The sequence below is a fragment of the Sprattus sprattus genome (assembly GCF_963457725.1).
Source record: "Sprattus sprattus genome assembly, chromosome: 7".
Lineage (NCBI taxonomy): Eukaryota > Metazoa > Chordata > Actinopteri > Clupeiformes > Clupeidae > Sprattus > Sprattus sprattus.
The window spans coordinates 24,992,554-25,015,053 of NC_137926.1; the positions used below are offsets into that span (position 1 = coordinate 24,992,554).

Genomic DNA, 22,500 nt, shown 5'->3' on the forward strand with positions numbered 1-22,500 from the left:
TGAAAAACGTTTGAGGATGTACCTGGACACAGCGTAGCTGTTGTAGTGTGCTCAGTTTTCGAAAACTAGACTGAAACTAAGAAGGATAACTATGACTAAATGTGACTAAAACTAATATGCACTGAATCTAAAATAGCTGCTGAATCTAAAAGACTGAATCTAAAATAGCTGCCAAAATGAACACTGAGATGTATTCATTTTGGCAGCTATTTTAGATTCAGTCTTAAGACAAAAATGCATATTAGTTTTAGTCACATTTAGTCATAGTTATCCTTCTTAGTTTCAGAAGAGGTTTTTCATGGTTGCTAGCTCTAATCAGATGTACTAACTAGGAGACTAACTTTTTATGCCAACTAACACCAATAACTAGAACTAATTTGACAGACTATAAACCAATGTGATACACGTGCTCTAGCTATACAGTAAAAGTGTTGCTTACGTTAGATACTAGACCTACAGTCTAACTCTAACTGCATTAAGTCTAACAAGCTGGCTATGTAAGATACTACTAATAACAATTGATAAGAGGTCAACCAAAGCGTTGTATGAACAAATGCAGTAATTTGATCAATTTACCAGCTAAATTGCTTTGGAATAACTGAACATGAATGGGGTTAACCGTTGGAAAATACAATGTTTGTAACTATAGGTCGCAAATGAGTATGACATGCTTTGCTTCCGCGTAAAAAAAACCTGCTGTGCTCCTAAATTTCTTTTGTGTGCTCCTACATTTTTTCATTTAGGAGCACATGTGCTCCTTGGGAAAAACCTTAGCGTAGAGCCCTGCAAATACTCTACTTTTTTTCTTTCTCCTTCTTTCTCTCTATCCCTCTCACTCTACTTTCTCTCACACTCCATCTCTCTGCTTCACTTTTTTTTCTCCTTCTTTCAATATTTTCCCTCTTCACTCTCTCTTTACTGTCTTTATCCAGAGCCACTCTTGTTCACTCTTTCCACTCTTCTTTCTTTCTTCCACTCTTCTTTCTTTTCTTCTTTCCTTCTTCCACTCTTCTTTACTTTCTTCACTCTTCTAGGAGACTAGGAGGGGAAGAGACTAATTCCAAGGCACTTGTTCTCTCTGTCATGGCCGCAACAGAGCAAGCACACTCTCGCAGTTCGTTCACGAAACGCATTCTAGTTATATTTGCCAGTAAGCAGTAAACCAGTATAAATAATGATACAAAGGAATTATGTATATATCATCAATTACAAAGCAGAACTGTTGTGTTTGTGTGTGTCTACATGTATCTGTCTGTGTGTGTGTAAGTGATTGTCTGAGTAAGTTATTCAATTCGTATTGTTACGTGTTTTTATGTGTTTGTGGCCGTGTATGTGTATGTATGCATGTGTGTGCGTGTGTGTGTGTGTATGTGTGTCTATGTGTTTGTCTGTGTGTGTGCGTGTGTGTGTGTGTGTGTGTGTGTGTGTGTGTGTGTGTGTGTGTGTTTGAGAGAGAGAGCGAAAGATAAAGAGAGAGTTTGTGTGTGTGTGTATGTGTGTGTGTGTGTGTGTGTGTGTGTGTGTGTGTGTGTGTGTGTGTGTGTGTGTGTGTGTGTGTGTGTGTGTGTGTGTGTGTGTGTGTGTGTGCGCGCGTACATGTGTGGGTGCATTCTTGTGTGTGTGTGTGTGTTGGCGGGTTTTCTTACGGGAGTACTGCGTGTCCTTGTCGCAGGACGTGCAGGAGCTGGCCCCGTGGCCTGAGTAGGTGTCTCTGGGGCACGGCTCACAGGACGATAAGCCCGGCTCGCTGCTCAACGTGCCCGGTTTACATGGGAAACACTCGGATGTGTAGGCCACTCCTGAAACAGGCCGTGGAGTCCAGAGGAAGAGAGACAGGAAGAGAACAGGGGAATGGGCAGAGGAGGAAAACAGAGCCTTAGACAAAGCAGACAATACAGAGGGAGAGAGAATGACAGATACCCATTGGTGTCACAGGTATATTTTTGCTACCCCTGCTGGTGGCTTGGTTAATCTGTGTTTTTATTTTTCGAATTTCCTGCAGATTGGCTTCACTTGTTCAGTTTGCCTGTGTGGTTCTCCTGAGGCCTGTCTACCATTCACTTTAAATGGAACCAAACCTCTGCAGTTATTCCCGAATCACCTTAGAGTCTGCGCTGGTTAATGTGTTTTTGTCGTTTCTTCATTTCTTATTAAAAAAACCTAGACTTTCAGCCAAACTTTGTCTGTCACTGGTTTCCGCTGCTGTTAAACATTTTCATGCCACTATTGGTTATGTATGTGTTTGTATCATGTATGTATGACTTCATTCTGTATTGCCTCTCGCCGTTGCTTACCCTCTATCTGAATGTTCTTCAGCAAAACAGGCTTCACCACTTTAGCGTCCACCATGATGCCTGTTGTTCTCCAGTACAGGACGTTGGAACCTGACTTCAGGTTCACCTGTGAGCACGAGCAGAGCGCACACACACATCCACGCGCACATTAAGGAAACACATCAGTGAACCTCATAGCACCTCTCACCCTCACCTAATCAGAGCTACGACAGGAGGGGGAAAACCAAACTTTCCACTCGGGTCATATGATCTGTGTACACTTCCGTAAACCAAAGTACTGTGAGCACATTCTTACTGTGATTCATGTTTGTTTGTAAGTGTAAGCTACTGGATGACCTTAGTTTCCCTCGGGATCAATAAAGTATCCATCTATCTATCTATCATTCCAAAAATATCTCTAATCTGCTTTTGATCTAGAGATGCACGATCTATAGCCTGGGATGAGTTCTGTCTATTGTACTGATGTGTGATTGCAGGAGCATGCACATTCGCATGTGTAGATATGTGCATGCGCATGTTTGAGTGTGTGTACAGGTGTGATTATGATCATTTGTTCCATGGTTTGGTTATGCGATTCCTTGTAAATGTTTGTGCATGTCCCTCTGTCCACATACTATGCAATTCTATACAAACACTACTCACTGTGTGTGTTCTCCACTCTCCATTAGCGGTCGGTTTGATCCATTTCTTATCCGACGTCTGATCTAGTTCTTGGCATTGGTCATTCTGAATCTATACAGACGAGTCAAGAGCAAACAGTGAAAAAGCAGCAACTCATACAATTACATAACGAACACGTCACTTATCTGTGCATAGTCATGTGTCAGAAAAAAAGACAGATTGCTTTACTGATTGGCTTACGCAATGGTCCACGTCAATTCTCGGACATGGTCACCAATCATTAATTAGTATGACAGCCTGTTTGCTGCTCAGCACTCTAAGGAATTAATACAGGGAAACGGCATCCATTTTACATCATCCATTTTACATCATCTGAGAGCCTCTGAGCAAAGCCTTTTAAAAACGGATGCATTCATGTTACTCTGATATCAGAGGGAAAAGAAAAGAAGAGGAGAAGAGAAGACAAGAGAGGAGACAAGAGGAAAGGAGAGGAGAGAAAGAAAGGAGAAGAGAAGGGAAAAGAGAAGAGAACAGAATGGAACTGAGGGGAAAAACAGCAACATAGCTGAGATAGAGAATCCGAGAGACTCACAAAGAACTCGAAGAAGATGTTCTTGTCCACGTACTGGTACTCAAAGGTGACTGAGCCTGGCTTCTTCAGGTGCACGGCGTAGATCAGAGACACTGTACACTCATCCCTGTTGGACTCCAGATAGTTTCCCTGGGCAACCCAAGAAGAGCTGAAGGGGACATGTATGAAAACAGACGGATACACAGACGGATACACGAATAATCAGTTTATGAAGCAAAACAATAGGATGCACAATGTGTAGTGTACAATCATATATCACACATATGGCATATACAGAGCTCTGGTGAAAGTAATGACCGGCATGGAACTCCAGTTTCAATACTAACATTCCCCTCTACTGTTCTCAGGGGAGACTGCACTAACAGGTGATGATTCCTTATCACTCTTTTTGGAGTTGGCTCCGTCCAGACTTGTGTCCCTACTGGACTCGGTGAAATAAGTTTGCTAGAGGGTGGCTTGCTTTAGGGAGCTGGCCCAATTTCAAGTGATGCTTGAGCCAGATCAGGCACAAGGGACGCAGCAGGAGGTGGGAGCCACACTGAAGCACGCCCTCTTTCTCTCCCACGTCCAGGCTGAGCTGGCGGGACAGACGATTTGTTCCCCAAAGGGAGCTTTTCTTCACCCTCTTTTCCTCCATTTGTTTTCCCTAAGCTCTTTTGCATGCTCCCGGCATAACTTCAATGTGATTTCTCAATTGAAGTGGGATTTGTTTTACAGACAGAAACATGGGAAGAGGCTTTTTTTGGTTAACGGGAGACTATTATTTGTTGATTATTCAAGGAAATTTGCTCCCGCCGGGTTTAAGTCAGGCATCACACACAGCTGAACCTGAAGCTGCTGGAAACACTCTACTCTTTGTACAGTTCAGCAAAATATGACTTTCAGTCTTGCCCACAAAGGGTGTTACCTGCCAGGTAGCAGCAGGTTTCAAATTACACACCAAACTGACAAGATAGTCTGTATTGTAGGATCATCTCTACACCAATCCTAAATGCATGTCTGTGAACCCATTTCTGTGTGCATTTTGTGAAATGTGTGTGTGTGTGTGTGTGTGTGTGTGTGTGTGTGTGTGTGTGTGTGTGTGTGTGTGTGTGTGTGTGTGTGTGTGTGTGTGTGTGTGTGTGTGTGTGTGTTCAAGAAACACTAATGACAGCAGCTGACTTCCTGGGTACACTACAAACAGATGCAAGAGAATAGTGTCACATTTGCATAGAGGTCAAAGGGTCATGTCAGCCAGCCTACAGACTGATCAATATAACCCATGCCTCTATTCTATATTTGCTTCTGGTACATTACCCAGCAACCAATCAAAAAGATCTTTATATCAGCCAACATGTAATGCACCTCTCACAGGAACCCAATAGCTCATAACCCCCGCCCCCCCTAGAACTATTTTCATCTATTCTGATTACCTCCTGTCACTATTCCATTTTCCATTCAGTTTACCTCCTCTCCTGTCACTATTCTATTTATTTACCTCCTGCCACTATTATATTGTCCATTCTATTTACCTCCTGTCACTATTCCATTTTCCATTCAGTTTATCTCCTGTCACTATTCTATTTACCTCCTGTCACTATTCTATTTTCCATTCTATTTACCTCATGTCACTATTCTACTTACCTCCTGTCACTATTCTATTGGCCATTCTATTTACCTCATGTCACCATTCCTTGTACCTACTGTGACTATTCTATTTGTCATTCTCTGTACCTCCTTTCACTTACTCTACTTTCCATTCTATGTATATTTCCTGTTGCTCACCCGTTGCAGGTGAGCTCATCTTCCATGTGGTTCCCGCTGTCGAGGTAGGTGGTCACACTCGTGAAGCCAGCAGGGATGTCGTCAAACTCGTCGAAGCGGACGCCACTGCCGAGGGAGTAGGTTCCGGAGCCGCAATGTGTGCACTCCTGCGCTGACATTTCCAAAAACTCCCCCGCATCACAGGAGAAGGCTGAGAAAGAGAGGAGGAGGGGGCAGAGGGGCATTAAGCTGGGGGTGAAAGGGGCAGGGGTGTGATCATAGCAACAGACAGAAGACAAAACAGCAATGGAACACTTGATTGGGAGGCAGAGAACCAGGAAGCACACAAACGCATGAATCATGAAAGTCATTATTTCTAATACCCAAGAATGGTAGAGCTGATAACTGGCTAACTCGGTTTTAAATATCTGGTACATTCAGTTTGAACTGTATCATCAATTGTATATTTGCATTTGCCTTTGTTTTCAAACACACAACAACTCAGTGTAATATGTACTGAAACATATCATTCTATATTGTAGTTTTTTTTCCAAGAAAATATATTTCATGGCTTTGCCTGTGTTCTTTGTGTCTACCTCTCTCTTTCTGTTTACCTCTCTGTCTGTGTCTACCACCCTCTTTCTCTCTCTGTCTACCGCTCTCTTTCTCCCTCTGTTTACCTTTCTCTCTCTGCCTACCTTTCTCTTTCTCTCTCTGTCTACCTCTCTCTGTCTCTCCCTTCCTGATGTCTTTTCATCTCCACAGGGGCCACAGTGCACCTGCTGCCTTTGCTCCCTCACAGATACAACACACACACACACACACACACACACACACACACACACACACACACACACACACACACACACACACACACACACACACACACACACACACACACACACACACACACACACACACACACACACACACTCACACACATCCACATACACACACAAACAGACACACTAAGACAAACACACACACAGAAAAACAAACACACACACTCACATAAGCAGACCCCCTCTGATACACAGCATAACAACAATACATCGTAAAATGGGTGAATAAACTAGGTGTTTGTGCGTGTTGATCACTAAGTAACAAACAATATCCACAACAGAACATCTTACTTAGACAATCCAGAAAAGGCGCTTGAACACTAACACACACACACACACACACAACCGGAGAGTAACACTGAGAGTGAAATGATGAGACACCCACCATCTGTTACTGCAGCTCTGAATTGTTCACAGCTCCACCATTACAACATAACTGCATAAACATGTGTACAAATCTTATCACCAGCTTGCAAGGGGACTGAGGCAACTAAATAATACACAATCTAGCTACACTGCGAGCCACATGTGTAATAGAAACAAATTAGGCATTTGAATAAGTAATTTACTATAAAAGACACAAACTCAACCACGTCAATCACATCGGAAAGCGCTTTAAAACTGAGTAATGGTTGGCACATGGTGAGGGAGACAGACAGAAAGAAAGAAAAAATAGAGTCAGTGAGAGAGGGATAGAGGGAGAGTGGAGGAGGGGAGGAGTGGAGGAGGGGGAGGACCAGCTGCCTGTTCAAGCGAGATAGAGATATCACGGTAACATTGCTCGGTAACTTGTCATGGTAACCATCCTGAGATGTCCCCCCCCTGAAAGGCCTTAGAGCCCATCAATGACCAGCCTCCTCTGCGTAACCTAGGGAACAAACCTCTAATCTGGACTTCCTGTCAATAAGGATGTGGGAAAGTGTTCTATCCTGTGTTTGCCGTGTGTGCCACATTATATTTTAATGGCTACATGAGCCAAAAGACTCCACACCGCCCTATTCACAGGTGATGTTCATTTATTCCTCTGGATCATGAACCAGGATGATATGCACATTTAGACATTTAAAATAACAATAATCAACTGTGCATTATTGTGCATAATAAATCATGCCTGCTTCATTTATTCGTTTGTTTGTTTTGTAGTCTGCTTTGTTAATTTGAACCACACATGCTAGATCGCCATCGTCAATGCTTAAATGTTTTGAAGCACACCCTGTAGATTAATTTGCTTTGCTTGTTCAACTGTTTGTGTGCAGGGTATTTCCCATCAGGCCTCAAATGCTGACAGCAATGAAGACATCCGTTGACACAGTGTGACCTCTCTATGGTGGTTACGCAACAAATCTCACACTGAGCATTCCACTTAAAACCATAAGCGTAGCGAGATCTGAACTTCAGCTATGAGGAAACAATGAAACAAGCCTGACATGTATTATGTATTTGATATTGTGTGTCTGCATTCCCTCCACATAACCTTGCAGAACCTGGTGCATCTAAACCTTAAGTCTCTCGGAAGTATCACTCCATATTAAAAAAAAACACTAGATGTAGCTAGCCTGGAATTCACAACGCTTCAAGGATAAAAACTTTCTTTTTTAGGGACCCTTCAAAGCAACCCAGGCAGCCCCTTGAGAAGAAACCCAGAGTGCTGTTGAACTGCTGCTCTGATAAAGCCTGCATGTTTAGTCCATGGAGTGACAGCATCTGCTTCTAATCCACAACACCACTGGCTTCAGACAAGCACTGTGGAGATAGGCCCTCTGAGGGCTACACAGTCTCCTCCTGAACAGGAAGTTGAGAGCATGCGATATGCTAACTGAGAGCAGGCTAATACAGTATGAGGAAGTGAGTGCGTCAGGGCAGGCGGGTGAAAGTGCTCTAGGGTTGGTTTAAGGGACAGCTTGAGGGTAGGAAAGAATTCCTCAGCTCGAATAAGACAAAGGGTGTAAACAAGAGGATTGCGAGACTACACACAAAGAGGACGAGCCTGTAAACAGGTCCATTGGCATACATACCTACATCAGTGAATAATGAGGAGCATTTGACACATGGGGAACTTGAGAAAAATTACCAAAAAAAAAAAAAACCTTTTCCTTCATCCATCACCCCAATTTTCTCATGCTAAATGTCTATCTGTCTTCCCCAAACGCACAATTTAAATACATACATATAGACCCATGCGGACACACATACTCATTCTCACGTTCATGCAGACACTCATACTCAAATATATGCAGTTACAGTAAAAATAGACACAAATATGCACTGCTATAATTGCACATGCACACACACACACACACACACACACACACACACGGCCACACACACACGGCCACTTACTGCAGTCTGTGCCCCTGACAGGGTCGGGGAGCCCAGTGCATTCCCCCTGGGTCTGTGGGATGGCTACTCTCCAGCGTGACCCCGTGCTGTCACACTCCGTGTACTCAAAGTAGAAGTCAGTCTGCAAGAGAGGGGAGGAGAGGACAGGCAAAATAACTATCACACACTCATCCGGAGCAGAACACACACATACAGACATATTCACTCATCAACACCTAGCACACACATAAATCATAAGTCATACAACCAAAAGGGACAGAACCAAGGAAAACAAGCAAAACAGGTGAAAGAGAAGCTCTCTCTGTTTTAAGGATCATTGTCCTTGCTGCTTCACCGGCCATCAGAGTTTGTTGGTGATAACTGTTGACGGGTCACCCCACTGTCTGACAGTGTTTTGACAGCACAACATCTGAGTTTACAGTACTATTTCGATCTATGGTCAAAATAGTTACCTTGGCAACTTCCTGTGGTATCTACAAGATATGCACCTTCTATGCCAAGAGCGTGCTTGTATTGGTTTGTATGCCATACACAGTTCACGGAAGAAATAATTGTGTCTGTGTGTGGAATAGAGAGATAGAGAGAGGCAGAGAGAGCGAGAGAGAGAGACAAGCAGAGTAAACGCAGGAGAGGAGTGTGTGTTTAGCTGAGTCACACATCTCTCCCTCCGTGGTTTATCGCTGAGACCACACCCTTTACCCTTCATACAAAAGGACATTCTAATGCCATGCCAACGCCATGACAACAGGAAAGGGGGCTGGCTAAACATACTACTGTATTATGGGTTCACTGGCTTTCCCTACTACACTGAAGCAGTTTCTCATCACCTTATCAAAGATAGCTTCCTAAGGCTGCTGAGGGTGAAATGAAAATCGGCCAGGGCCAAAGTAACTTCATGTGAATAATTGAAAAATCTGCAATACAATGTTATCCACAAAACACAAATCATTGAGTTGGTACTTTTAACTTAAATTGAAGTATTTCAACAATGACAGCTATTTTATCGACTATGGTATGCAAAAACATAACCAATAATGAGAGTGCGCTTTGTACGGATTGTGTGCGTACTTGTGTTTGTATTCTAATGTGACTGAGTACACCAGCGCATGTATGTGGCTGTCCCTGCTGAAGGTCTGTTTGACGCCTAAACTGGCTATCCTCGGCCCTCGCTGTCCCGGGTCACGCCTGAGGGGCCGCTCCAGATGCCAAGCATGTCTGTGGCTGATGCGATCTTGTCCTTTCTCTGCAGAGCCTTCAGTGCTCAGCTCATACTCTTGTCAAGGTCTAGAGCCACTGGCCAGAGCTGGTGACGCAGGTCTTTGCACCACGGAAGCCACTTTGGATCATGAGCGGCGCACACTAGCCTCTCACAGTGATTACCAGCACTGCAGGTGTGTCACACCATCTGGACCTGCATGCTAGCGGTGTGCTAACAGTGACATTTGTTGTGCCTCCAAGGCAAATAATCCTATGACTTGTTAGTCAAAGTCAGCAATAATTGCATCTCTTGGTTCAAATTACATTTAAAGTCCGACATTTCCGACGAAAAAAAGGATGAAAAACAAGGCTAAAACCCAGAAAGAGACAGGAACTGTGTGGGAGACTAATTCCCAGACTTAGGCTAAGTGGAGGTCTCGCCCTGGTTGGGGCGATACCATTGGAGGGCCTAGCTGATCATTCACACGGGTAAATCGCTTTACCCACTGAGGACAGAGATAAACCTGGATCTCTCCTTCCACCTGCCATGGTTTGTGATAGCTGCTGTGCATGTGGCGATGTCTCTGCTCTCCAGTGCCACCAGCTCAGCCAATGATAATGAGATTAATCTTTGCCCTTTAAGCCTGGGGAAAAAGTCTGCGGTGTTGAATTGGTGTTCATAATGCAAAAGGGCCCAATGTGCTGGTGACAGAAAATTACATCTGCATGTGTTAAAATGGTGACTCACGACATAAAGGACAAATTAAAACATGAATTCACAACGCTCTCCAGTTTGCTGGTCTATTTGACTTGAGCTGATATACATTTGAAAAATCCAGTGGTACCCGAGCGTATAAATCTTAAAGCCCAATTTAAGCTAAAGCCTAATCAGTTAGCACATCACTCCACAGTAGGCTACTCCATCTTTCACAGCTCCAGGGCCTGGCTGTGACAGGGGAGGGAAAAACCTGCGTCCAGCACAGGAACTGATAACACTCATGCCAAGCAGTTCAGCCCAAGCCAAAGAGGGGCAGAGAGCCATCACACTGCCCAAAACAGGAACTGGCTCGGCTCAAGTTACATTGGTACTGGACTACTAGTGCTGGCATGCATGTGCCGACAAGCATAGATTAACATGATCACACAAGGTTTATTCATACAAGAAAGACATCAAATGTCCAATGACAATCTCTGTGAAAAGCAATGACATTTCAAATGGCTTTTAGAAATAATTATAACTGACACATTCAGATACAGGCCATGATATTTCACAAATGAGACAAGGGACATACTACAATTCTAAGCAATTGTACACATTACGCACATAGGCGTCGTTCAAAAAAATTATAATTCCAGACAGGTTAACAGAAATAGGGTATGTGTTAGGTGAAAATTCACCCTTGTTACTTCAGGACTCCGGAGTTGCATATAAGTATATTTATTAGACAAACAACAATTGCAATCGGACTCACTCTGAGCACAAAGCTGATAGTGAAGCCCTGATAAACACATCGCACAAGGTTTATATAGACAGAAGTTAAGCTTTCAGCAGGGATAACCACGTGGTGGATCTCTGACATCCGAGGCTCCCTATAGTGCAAGGATGGCAGTTTTGCAAAAGGTCTGAAGAAGCTTATCGCCTCTATTCTAAACATGCTCTTGTACATATGCAGACTTCAGAATGCAGAAGTGGCACCTAATATTCTAAGTTACACACACGCAGAAACACAGAAAAGCCATGTTCCTGCTTTCATAAGTTAATGATTAATATAAGGTAATTAATAATACAATGCACTTGATTATTATATTCTTAAGTCATTAACAGTCTTGGAAATTATCCCCATCAGTATGACTTGCTGATCAGGTGCATAGGGATGGATGGCCAAGATGCTCTATGGGCTAAAATAACACCCAACATCACCATAGCCATAGCTAATGCCAGTCTGTGGAGCCATGCTGTTCTCAGGAACACCATATTCAAGTAGAACGGAAGCTATGGAGCTAGATTTGAAAGCCTTTAATATCATTGTATTTGAATACAACGAAATATTTCAATTTGATACCATCCCATTTCCAGTGAATGTAACTGGTCATTTAACTTTCAGGCTGAATCACAGTATCCACACTGCTGTTCCCAGGCCGGTTCAGAGGCCTGTTCAGAATAATAGGTTTTCATATGCTAGCAGGAAAATACTTTATAATTTTACTTTATAATTTATAAGAACTGCATGGACAACACAATTCTCCACAACAACCTCCAAATTAAAGCAACTCTTGTATTCTCACCCTCTGTTTCTACTTGTGGTGTTATTAAGTTAACTGGCCCCTAAAATATGTTCATAAAGCTTTTCCATGAAATCCTGTGCCAGGTTGTACAACTAAACAGGTCTGAGCGAAGCCTAAGTAATGAACAACTAATGCAAATCAACTGTATGTCTATATTTCCATGATTCTGCTGCCTTACGAGAAAAAAAAAACGAAATAATTCACTGTTGATTAGACAGTCCTTAATAAAACATTCACCGGCTTTGCTTTTTTATACGGTATGGCGAATATTATTTAGCCTTTACTTTTGCAGGACAATGTGGTAAAATTCAATAGCCAGATAAATTGAGAAGCCAAGAAAGTGGCGAGGGTATAAAAGAGGGAAAGATGAGAAGCACGTTAAATATGTTCATCTGTTCATGGTGCATTCATCACCATTTTTAATCATGACAGGCCTCCATACTGTTTGTATATTATATATGTATACAGTATATACACTTTTGGTCTGTCAGAGAGTGACCTGGGAGGAAGATGAAAGAATGGTTTGTTTAATGAAAATGCATGTGTTTAGTTTTAACCTACCACCCTCTTCCTCCTGCCCCTCTTCCTCCTCCATGCTAATGTTCTACTGAGGAGCAGGCAACAAAATTAGTTTTAGAACAGACTATTTTTAGCTAGGCCCTTCTGTTTGAGACGTAGCTGTTACTGAACTTGCTGGGGGGAAAAAACAGCACTTAAAAAAACCACAGGAGAACGTCTCCATTAGCTTTCCATTACATAGAGGGATTTGGTTCCTTCCGAAAAGCAACAGTGGCTTAACACATACAGCCCCCTGATTTAGTGACCTCCGTTCTTGCTCCTCGCAACCTATGAGTGCCAATGAGACATCTGACACCAAAGAATCCCTTTCTTTTCAGAACTCAACCTGAGGGTCGGGTTGTGAAATCAATGATGATGGAGACAGCAGAACAATAGCCTTTGCTTTGTCCCATTCACAAAAGGAATGTGCAGGACACGTGTGTAATTGACATGGCATGACAAGTCAAGCCAGCCATTTTGGATGGCAGTTGTGCTGAATATGGCACAACACAATACAACAATCTATTATTTGTCACTGAGCAAAAAGGGGATCGTTACTGTTGTATTCAAGCAGCGACAATGGTCTCTCAGTCCCCCAGCAAGGGAAGCAATATTTGTTTTACATTCATTCCTTAGACTGTCTACTGCATTAAATGAGAAAGAACACTGCAAAGGCTATCTTATGGCATTCGTGGCAGGGAGTGAAAGGTCACACAGTAGGTCAACTAATATTTGGATAACATGTTATCATCTGAATATCAGAATCTAGCCTGATAGGGCCTACTGCAAAGCAGTTCATATCTGACACTAAGTAGTTGATTTTGGATCATCTCAGCCTACCTCCACCCATAAGGTTACTGATCAGTTACAAACAAAACACCAGGGGCAGGGCAGTGGGTGGAGGTTCAAGTTGGTATTGGATTTGGTTTAAAGAAGGCATCTCCAGTCTTTCTATTTCTTACAGTAACGGTCACTTTTACTAAGAAGAATGCATTGTAGCCTGCAACTGCTATAGCGTGGCTATGTAAAACAGCACCAATGAGTGTGCATTAAGTTAAATCATGTAAATCTATACTACTCTTTTAGCTTTAACTTTGTTGTTTGATAACTCCCAAATAACAATCTGAACAGCGTCGCCGACAGTTTACGGGCAACTGTCAATCAATTATGTCATGAATAGGCTGCTAAAATATTAGCTTGACTGCAAAATAATAATCCTCTTATTGGGTGTGTATTACAAAGGTCTAAAAGCTGGTAATGGAAACATTTTAATGTTCCCCAACTCACGTGTACGGCTAGTCTAACTATTTCATAATTTGTTACCAGAAAGCTATTCTAAATGCGCTGATGGTCCAACTTGGAGGTCCACGATAACGGAGTAGGCTAGTTAGTTGAGAGCTGTGCTCTATTTAATGTTTAATGAACCAACATGTTTTTCTTTAGTTTTATCTGCCATCTCTCCGTCTTTCAGCCATCGTGTTTACCATAATATTCGCCTGTCTCTCGACCATGTTGTGTAGTAGCCTAGTATATTCGGTCACAGGACCGCGCTTTTACATGCCTTTAGTAGGGCTACTTTATGTTTCAATCTGAGCCAAACCGATACTGAAGATAGCGTTCTATGTTCAGTAGAGTAATGATTCCAGTCTTGTGCAGAGAAAAAATACATTGTCACTGTGTAGCAAGTGCTACCGCTCACCTCTTTGCACTGAGGTAGGTCCTTCGACACGGCCACTGACGGGAGCGCGCAGAGGATGAGAGCGCTTCGGATCCAGGCGGTCGGAGAGATTATATAAAACGTTTTAAATTGAGCACGCTGCTTCGTTTGGTGCTCCATTATGAGAAAACGGTTGGTTTAAAGCCCCATGCAGAGACTTTATATAACGGCAGTTGTGTTTTCATCCAACGTAGCTCATTTGTCACTGAATGTGAGGTGCGTCTGTCCCTTTGGTTTGCCTAGGAAGGGTTTAAGCCAAACTGAGCACCACAGGCTTCTGACAGGCGCGCGTGACGTCATTAGAGAGTACTGAGGGCAGGCGCGACAAGATCGTGTGTAGCCTATCGGTGCTGTGGCATCATAAACTAAGCTAGGCTTTCGTGTTAGACATATAATTTACCGTAGACAATACAATTGATGGGCGACTCGTGATGTTTTTGAACCTGGACAGCCCAGTACAGGAACCACACTCTTTGGGTCAAGGTATACATTTAAAACAAATGTTTTAACATACATTGAAATAGAGTATGCTGGATGTCTCAGACTAATTGGTTACAGGTTAATGGCCATGTTCTTCTGGGTAGGCTTCTAGATCCATACAGAGTGCAGCTCATATTCCATCCCTACAATCCCACCCTTTGACCACCAGAGGGCGAGCATCAAATAAGACCAGCAAGGACAAAAGGATACGTTTCAAAGTACCTTTATTTCCACTGTTACATTGCTGTATTGCTGTGGCTTTTACATGAGAACTTCTTATATTTAGTGTAACTATCTGTTATGCCAACTCTTTTGCTAGCAAAATTATAAATTATATATACACAAAGTTTAAAGTGATGGCTCTCTACTTCCTACTCTTAGCAGCATTGGTCCCACTTATTGTCCCAGAAGTTATCTGATATAGCTTATGAAGTGTAGCCTGAGTCTGTTCTGAAACACTAGGAATTACTTCCTAAACAGACAAAGCTAAGACCTGTGGGGACAGTCTTTCTATATAGATCTCTAAGCATACATATTTATACTCCTGAGGTTTCAAAGTGCTAAACTAAACACATGTCATACGTTCTTCACTCTCCACACCACTCATTATTATCAAGACATTTGACAACAGTTTGTCTATGCTTGATTATTTGACCACCCCCATATGGAAAACAAAGCCTTTCCAGGGATTTATATTTTCTCTCAGTGCAGTTTGGTTTAAGGCAATGTCAGTGTTTTTCATCTGCCAACATCGTGAAAGTACAGATTGGCACAGAGGCACAGAAGGATGATTGAGCAGATGCTATAGTAGATGAGGTTTCTGAACTTGGGCTCCAAGTCTCCCTGTCGGTACCAAAATATCTGTGGGAGAAGAAGACATGAGGCTCGTAAAAAAAGAAAAAACAAGGTTTCAGATAGTCAGTCAGAAATTACAGAAATTATATGATTTTTTTTGTGTGTGTTCCCTTTTTTGTTGTTTTATAATTTGATGAATCGCCTGCTTAGGATATGTAAAAGGAACTAAAAGGAACGTGTAGGTCAAGTTAATTCAAGATTAAGTCGAGGCCACAATTCACTTTTCTCTATGAATTTCTATTAGAAAAGAGCACAATTTAAAGAGACAGTATACAACGCTTTGGCACTTTTTGAAGCATGTTTTTATAAGCAGCAAGTACTGGTATCATATCCAAATGAATTTTCATGATATATGGTCATGTGAAAGAGAGATAAATACACCTGTTGTTTCAATTAGCTTCCTGGCTATGCACTACGCAGTTCTGTGGTCCGGGTTGTCCCACCCCACGAAATTAAATAAAAAGGCTTTCACAGTACAACATCACCAACTTAATTGCCAAAAGACGTGAGTTAGAATGCTAGCAAGCCTTTTATCAGTGCCAACTATGCTGTTGTTGTTTGTTAGGGTTTTGCGTGCATTTCAGTAGTTAGACTGGTTTTCAACCAAAACTCCTCACTGCTGCTTAAAAATGTGTGTTTCTGGTATTAGAGAAATCACAATCTACAGTAACAGTTACTATTAGCATTTTAGCAGCAATTAAGATATAAACATTAGTGGTGACTGTCTTTCCTCCACCTTTTACCATGAATATGATAATGGTCATGCATTCACACGCACCTGGCACCTAGTTGAAGAACAAGGTGCTCTTAAAGGAAATAAGGCAATATTTCAGTTCAACAAAACAGGTCAAACAACCAGTAACTCCTGTCTACACCAGCAGGAAAGGCTTCCGTGGAAGGCATTTGAGAGATTCACTCAAGATACACCTACAAAAACACCGATAATGACTTAAAAAAACTGAGCTGCTGCTTGAGTTCAGATTTTGAGTGACTCTGTACTCAGTTATTACAGTAATGAAACTGACCTTCTTGTCTGGTAGAGATACAGTTGAGTACACCTACCAATACTTGCACTGAGGAACAGATCATGATGATGAACACCTACCAGTACTAGCACTCAGGAAAAGATCATGATGATGAACACCTACCAATACTAGCACTGAGGAAAAGATCATGATGATGAACACCTACCAATACTAGCACTGAGGAAAAGATCATGATGATGAACACCTACCAATACTAGCACTGAGGAACAGATCATGATGATGCAGACCCCAAAGAAGATGTTGAGGGCTTTGGGAGGTGGAGCAGGGAAGACAAAGGAACTGATGATGGTGACCTGGGGAATGTAGAGACAGCACATGTACTTAAAACACCACCAACATGGTGCCTCACGTCCACAAACCAGTGGAATATTACACTCCATTTTAGAAAATGTTAAGCATACTTGTGCAGCATACTTACAATGACAACCAGTGACGTGACTCCACCAACAGCCAGGTTAGTGAATCGATCCTACAAACATAAACACAGAAACAAGAGATCATTGTAGTGAGCTGTAACATTCTGCCACACCTCTAGAAAAACACTCAATCTCTCCATTCTTCCCTGCTTTCATAACCTCTCGCTCTCTTTCTCTCTGTCTCTTCCAGACTCTTTCTTTAAAAATGATTTATTTCCCATCAGATATGTCCCCCCTCCCTTTGTCACGTCCATATAAACTGTATCTCACAGCCTCCCATCCTCCCATTATCTCCATTTTGCTTCAGACTTTCTCTACCTGGAGTTTTCTTTCCCTTAATGCCCCGTTGATCCCCATTGTGATGACTCATCTTGTTCACTCTCTCTTTCTCAATCTTTCTCTGCATCTGCACCTTCTACACTAACACACAAACACACACACATTTCCCGCCCTCCTCTTTCCCAGATCTTAAGCTATCTAGAGCTAGCTCTTTCTCGCTCACCCGGGCAGAGGTCTCCCCGAAGAGCGGCCGGTTGTCGAGTGTGCCCGTTCCATAGGAGCGGGTGGTGAAGTCGTCCATGTTGGCCGTGGGGCTAAGAGGACTGAGGTCCTGGTCATGAGTCCCAGCTAATCTCTGAGCTCTGGTCCAGCCTCCTGCACTCATGGGGCCTGCAGTGCTGTTTCACCCCGTTCCAGAAAAACACATTCCTCAGCCAGGGCAGACCCAATCTTACACTGCCTAGAGGGGAGGGGGAAGGCTTTAACTGACGCACATTGTTCTTCTGCTATGGACTCTGTATGAGAAATGAGGAAACAAGAAGAAATCATGAGTGCAGTGGGGCTGCAGTCTGTTGCTGCAATACAAAGGGACCACAGAATGAACTCCCATTCATGAGCAAACCACAGGATGAACTTTAATAACATTTATAATTAAGAGAGCTGTACAGCAGTGGTATTGATATTGTTTCTGATTGTTTGCTGATCATTTTTCATGTGTAAACATTTCAATTTGAATCACAAGAATAAAAGTTGGTATCTTCAGTCAGGTGTAATGGAGACAACACAACTCGAAGGCACAATCATGCATAGCAGGCTATACATTACATAAGTTAGTGAATTGCTCTTTACAATGTGGAACTAGCTGACTACCTACTACATAATACATCATTTTTCGGAGCATTTCCGAACACAGTGAAGTATCTTGGTTTGCTGTGGTGAGATGGCCATGATGGCTCGTTTGCTTGAATTAACTAGCAAGATGGCTATGTTAACCTTAAACTAAACCACCAAGTGGCGGCCGGCATAGATCAGGTGGCTAGAGAGGTTTGTAGCTATCTAAAATGATTCCACATAAGTCTGTTATCCTGGCTTACTTACCAGTAATTGAATAGGATATGGCCTAAAAAGTCCCTGGTAATAAGTAATACGTCAATTAACGGTAACCTAGTAAGCGGCCTAGCCAGATCACATGAGTTGTTAGGTAGCTAAAAACTGTGATTTGTTCCTAAGATATCTTAGCAGGCTAGGTAGGCGTGAGCTAGCTTTAGCTGTACATTTAAAGGCACAACTTCTAGATGCGAATGAATGAGTGGGACAAAAATTGCAAAATCATCCATGTATACTGCTCAGCGAAATCACTCACCATGCAAAGATTAAGACGTAAAATAAATATGATGGATAGCAATGGAATATTGCACTTGGATGACAGGCTTTGGTCATTTAGCTAGTTGTGGTCATCTTCAGCAACCTCTATGGTAACAGCAAAGATGTTTGCCTGTCAATCCTTAAAGGCGAACGTTCCTGTTAAAGGGAATGACGACTGAATCTGTCCGCTGAGATTTTTTATTTTTTTTGGCGATTGAAAGGTACACACTCCACCACCACACTCCTTTTCTTTATTTATTTTAGTTTATTTGGTAAATAAATAATTTACTGAAATTCAAAGTCATTCCATTAGTAACCGGGAAAATATGAGTTGGAGAAGTTCATTATTGTGGCGTGTATTTATAGATATGTGAAGTAGGCTACTTCCAGTTTTATTATCGTATAGGCTACAAGGTTTATGTCTGTTAGTTCTGTTTAAGTATTCTAATTTCGAATGTTTAGTGATTTCCCCCTTAAGCAGCTTGCACACTGCCCCGACTTTTATGTTACTATCTTTGTGTATGTGTGGTACATTTGTCAGTGTAATGACGTAGTGTGATTTTTATCGTAATTTTTGCTGACATTATAGTTTTGGAAATGAGCAACTAAGGACAGCTATTTGCAATCAAGCATAGCGTAAATTCAGGCAGGCCACAATAGTCCGCCTACTGCATGACTCATCAGCTGACATTCCACTCATTCACCAGCACCTGTTTGTATTGCAGTGCTTGTATGTGGCCTAATTGGCTCTTCAATGGCAACATCAATTCTGAGCACAACAAAATTATTATATATTTCTCCAGAAACAGCAGCAACATTAGACTGTTAACCCAGAGGTGCTACAGGAGTGGTTCCTGTAGTGGAAAAGTGCCTTAAGGTTCCTGCCCCTCTAAAACATTCTGCAAGTTCCTGCAGTAGAAAACTTTTGTTTTTAAATTCAGTGATTAGATTTAGCTTACGTTACTGACATAACCCCTAAGACAGCACTGTAGGGTAAGACCGAGACTTCATTCATTCACCGGCATGCCTGGGGTGGCTTACGTTTAGAAAATGCATGCTAGCAAGCCAATGTAGCTAAGTAAGATATGTGTTGTTTGATATGTTTCTGAAAGGCCGGGAGTTTCTGTCATTTGAAACATTCAACTGCATGCATTAAAAACAGCATTTGACTATATGTTTTGTGACTTTTTGTAAGCTTGCAATCTAACACAAGCTGGCGTTAAGCCTTCATAAAATGCATATTATGTACTAATATAGGCTGGTCTCGAGACACAGAGGATGAAAATGGTGATGCTTTTGCGGATGGTTTTGCCCAATGAACAACAACCAAAGCATTATGCACAATACAGCAATAATATAAAAAATTTCAGTGCTTGTAACAAATACATTAAAATGACAGATGAGTTCTAAAGAGATAAACACTTTGTGAAACTCTTTGAATGTACCATGGCTATCATTTGATTGGATAGCACTTGTCATTACACCTCCAAGGAACCACTAATAAAGAATCTTGATTGTCATCTATTGCTGTGGAGAGAAGACAAAGAAAACAGATGTTCTTCTGAGGACTGAAGTGGCCGAGTTCTTCCTAGAGCTCAATAAGATGCATTGCACACACTGAATGGAGCCCAACAACTCATTTTGAACATTGACTAATTCATATTCGAATAGCAGTCTGCGTTGTCTGCTGATGTGTGCCAAAATTTCAGTGGGTCATTGGTGTTAGAGAAAATCTTCCCTGTACTGCGATATTTATAGCTCATCCAACAGGCAGGAGGAGGGTAAAACCTATCTTTCAAAGGGCTAGGATCCACGCAACCATGGCACAATTACATTTGCATTTTATTGCAGAAATGCATCTATAGTTGTTGTATGCTTCTCAATAAATTAATAAAATAAATTGTTACTAGGCAAGAGTGGCCCTGACTGAAATGTTGCTTCATTAATAAAGTTGTTGTCAATAGGGAAGGCTTAATATTTAGACCTGTTTGATTGATAAAGTCTTGAGAAAACAAGAATGTCATCTCCCTGGCTTAGGTTTGGTCAAACTTATTTACCTTTTTTAACAATCATTTTCACACCTGTCTCAATACCATGCACATTTTTCAAAACATTTTAACACATCCACCATATCAGTAGACTATGTGAACTAAACTGTGGATACTTTTGTACCACCACCAGCAAAACTGTGCAACTACAGCCATTTTTGCAGCAATTTAGATACTCTGTACCAAAAAGTTAACTTTAAGTTCAAAACCGAACATAATTAAAATCACTGTAGTTGGAAAGATGCTGTATTTTGGCAGACAAATTAAATTATACTATATTTCAGTGTTTTGCTTTATTTTGTTTGTTTGTAGCTTTGTTCGTGGTGCAGTACATCATTTGCATTGAAATGTGCATGAAGGAAAAATATTGATATAGTTGTCGCTGAAGACATTTTGCTGTACATGTTAGTCATGGGCTATCAATGACACAAAGTGACCCAAAAATGCAACGACAACAAACACTTTTATCCAAAGACACTTACAATAGCATCTTGCATTGCAAGTGGAATTGAACCCAGGTCAGTTACTTGTTATTCAACAAGACTAACCATTGTACCACTGATCACACAAGGTAACTGCACCACACTTAAATGTGGTATCTACAGTATTCTGACAGGAAAACCAACAATCAAAAAGTTTTGTTCTTGGGGTCATGACAACGGCTTGCTTTAAAATATTTTGTTGAATATGGGTGATTTTAGGAGTGGATAAGATGTGCTAAAGATTTTTTTTGGCAAAGAAGAGTCCATAAAAATGTCACCACGTTACCTCTAGTGGTAGTCTCGTATATTGTCTTTTCACTTACTATACTGTGAAAGAAAAAATGTCTTTACAGTTTTTTGTATAGTATACCACAGAATATTTAGCATAGATCTGTCTTTATGGCATATGGCTGAAATTCATATGTACTGTATTTATTTTGTGTTGCAATGTGTACTGTAAGAGGTGTCCTAGATTTTTATTATTTTTGTAATACAACTGTCTAGTTGTTTGTGTTTTTTAGTTCCTTGTACATTGAGTAATAAAGAAGATGGAAGAGGGCATATGCTATAGTTATGGCAGCATGAGTCACTTTTGGGTGAAGTATGAATTGTTTTGGTGGTTGTAGTGCATTTTGCATGAAAGGTTAACTGAGACAGAGAGAGAGAGAATGTGTCCATGTGAACCACTAGAGGGCAGCAAATTATACTAAGTCTGCAGAATTCTAGCACAGCCTGCTGACATGACCACAGAATACACAGTATCCCTGAGGTAGTTCTCTACCCTTTCACAAGTTTAATACTTACCTTTGTCTTTCTCCAGTTTCTCCAGTACAATTCCACCACTCTTTGAGGGAAGTGCAGTGTCCAGAGCAAATGACACAGTGACTGATTTCTTGCAGTACACATACTGCATGGTACGTCAGGGCCTCAACTATGTGGAAACCAACTTCCTGTTTACGTGTGCTAACAAAAGAGATAATCAATGGTTCATCAGCTCTGAATTGTCCAATACGCATGTTGTGTAATGTACTAAAGGACTGGTTGTGTATAACCTGTCTAAACACAATAGGTTATAATTTAATATTTCAGGGTCAACCCATTTTTAGCATAAATGCATGCCTCCATTTTGTGAATATATCATATTTCAGACTTAATTTCTGCTTTAACATTTATGAATTGACCGGGTAATCTGTTTTATCCACTGATGAATACCCTGGCCCTTTGCAGTTTAAAAATTCTGTAAAAAATTCAGGAGATAATAGAAAATTAAAAGCAAACAATGACCACACCGGGGCTCAAATTAGGACTTGTTTGCTTTGCCCTCACTGTGGACCTCCCT

At 41.6% G+C, this 22,500-nt stretch overlaps 2 protein-coding genes across 3 annotated transcripts in view; both read right to left on the minus strand.

The window, feature by feature from the left end:
- elapor2a (endosome-lysosome associated apoptosis and autophagy regulator family member 2a) overlaps positions 1–14,310 on the minus strand; it is a gene marked incomplete at both ends in the record, with an annotated part of 33,675 nt that extends 19,365 nt beyond the window's left edge. Inside the window, 7 exons of the mRNA XM_080842807.1 lie at positions 1,647–1,799; positions 2,295–2,400; positions 2,937–3,026; positions 3,508–3,655; positions 5,272–5,461; positions 8,433–8,553; positions 14,173–14,310. Of these exons, the coding sequence (XP_080698933.1) occupies positions 1,647–1,799; positions 2,295–2,400; positions 2,937–3,026; positions 3,508–3,655; positions 5,272–5,461; positions 8,433–8,553; positions 14,173–14,310 (946 nt within the window). The remainder of the gene's footprint in view (positions 1–1,646; positions 1,800–2,294; positions 2,401–2,936; positions 3,027–3,507; positions 3,656–5,271; positions 5,462–8,432; positions 8,554–14,172) is intronic.
- A 622-nt stretch (positions 14,311–14,932) lies between these two features.
- tmem243a (transmembrane protein 243, mitochondrial a) lies at positions 14,933–18,727 on the minus strand. 2 transcript variants are annotated; one of them, XM_080841513.1, is made up of 5 exons: positions 18,630–18,727; positions 17,490–17,781; positions 16,990–17,040; positions 16,760–16,864; positions 14,933–15,531 (listed from the first exon to the last, which is right to left on the minus strand). In XM_080841513.1, the coding sequence occupies exons 2-5, from the start codon at positions 17,649–17,651 to the stop codon at positions 15,409–15,411; spliced, it is 441 nt and encodes a 146-aa protein (XP_080697639.1). In that variant the 5' UTR covers positions 17,652–17,781; positions 18,630–18,727; the 3' UTR covers positions 14,933–15,408. The 2 variants fall into 2 exon arrangements, with proteins under 2 accessions (XP_080697639.1, XP_080697640.1); XM_080841514.1 differs by lacking the exon at positions 18,630–18,727 and adding an exon at positions 18,365–18,495.
- Positions 18,728–22,500: the final 3,773 nt, after the last annotated feature.

Coding starts and splice junctions, on each gene's coding strand:
- tmem243a (XM_080841513.1), bottom strand. CDS start 17,651: ATGAGTGCAGGAGGCTGGACCAGAGCTCAGAGATTAGCTGGGACTCAT. Junction 16,865..16,989: donor TCACGTCACTGGTTGTCATT/GTAAGTATGCTG, acceptor TACATTCCCCAG/GTCACCATCATCAGTTCCTT. Junction 15,532..16,759: donor GTTCCTCAGTGCTAGTATTG/GTAGGTGTTCAT, acceptor CTTCTCCCACAG/ATATTTTGGTACCGACAGGG.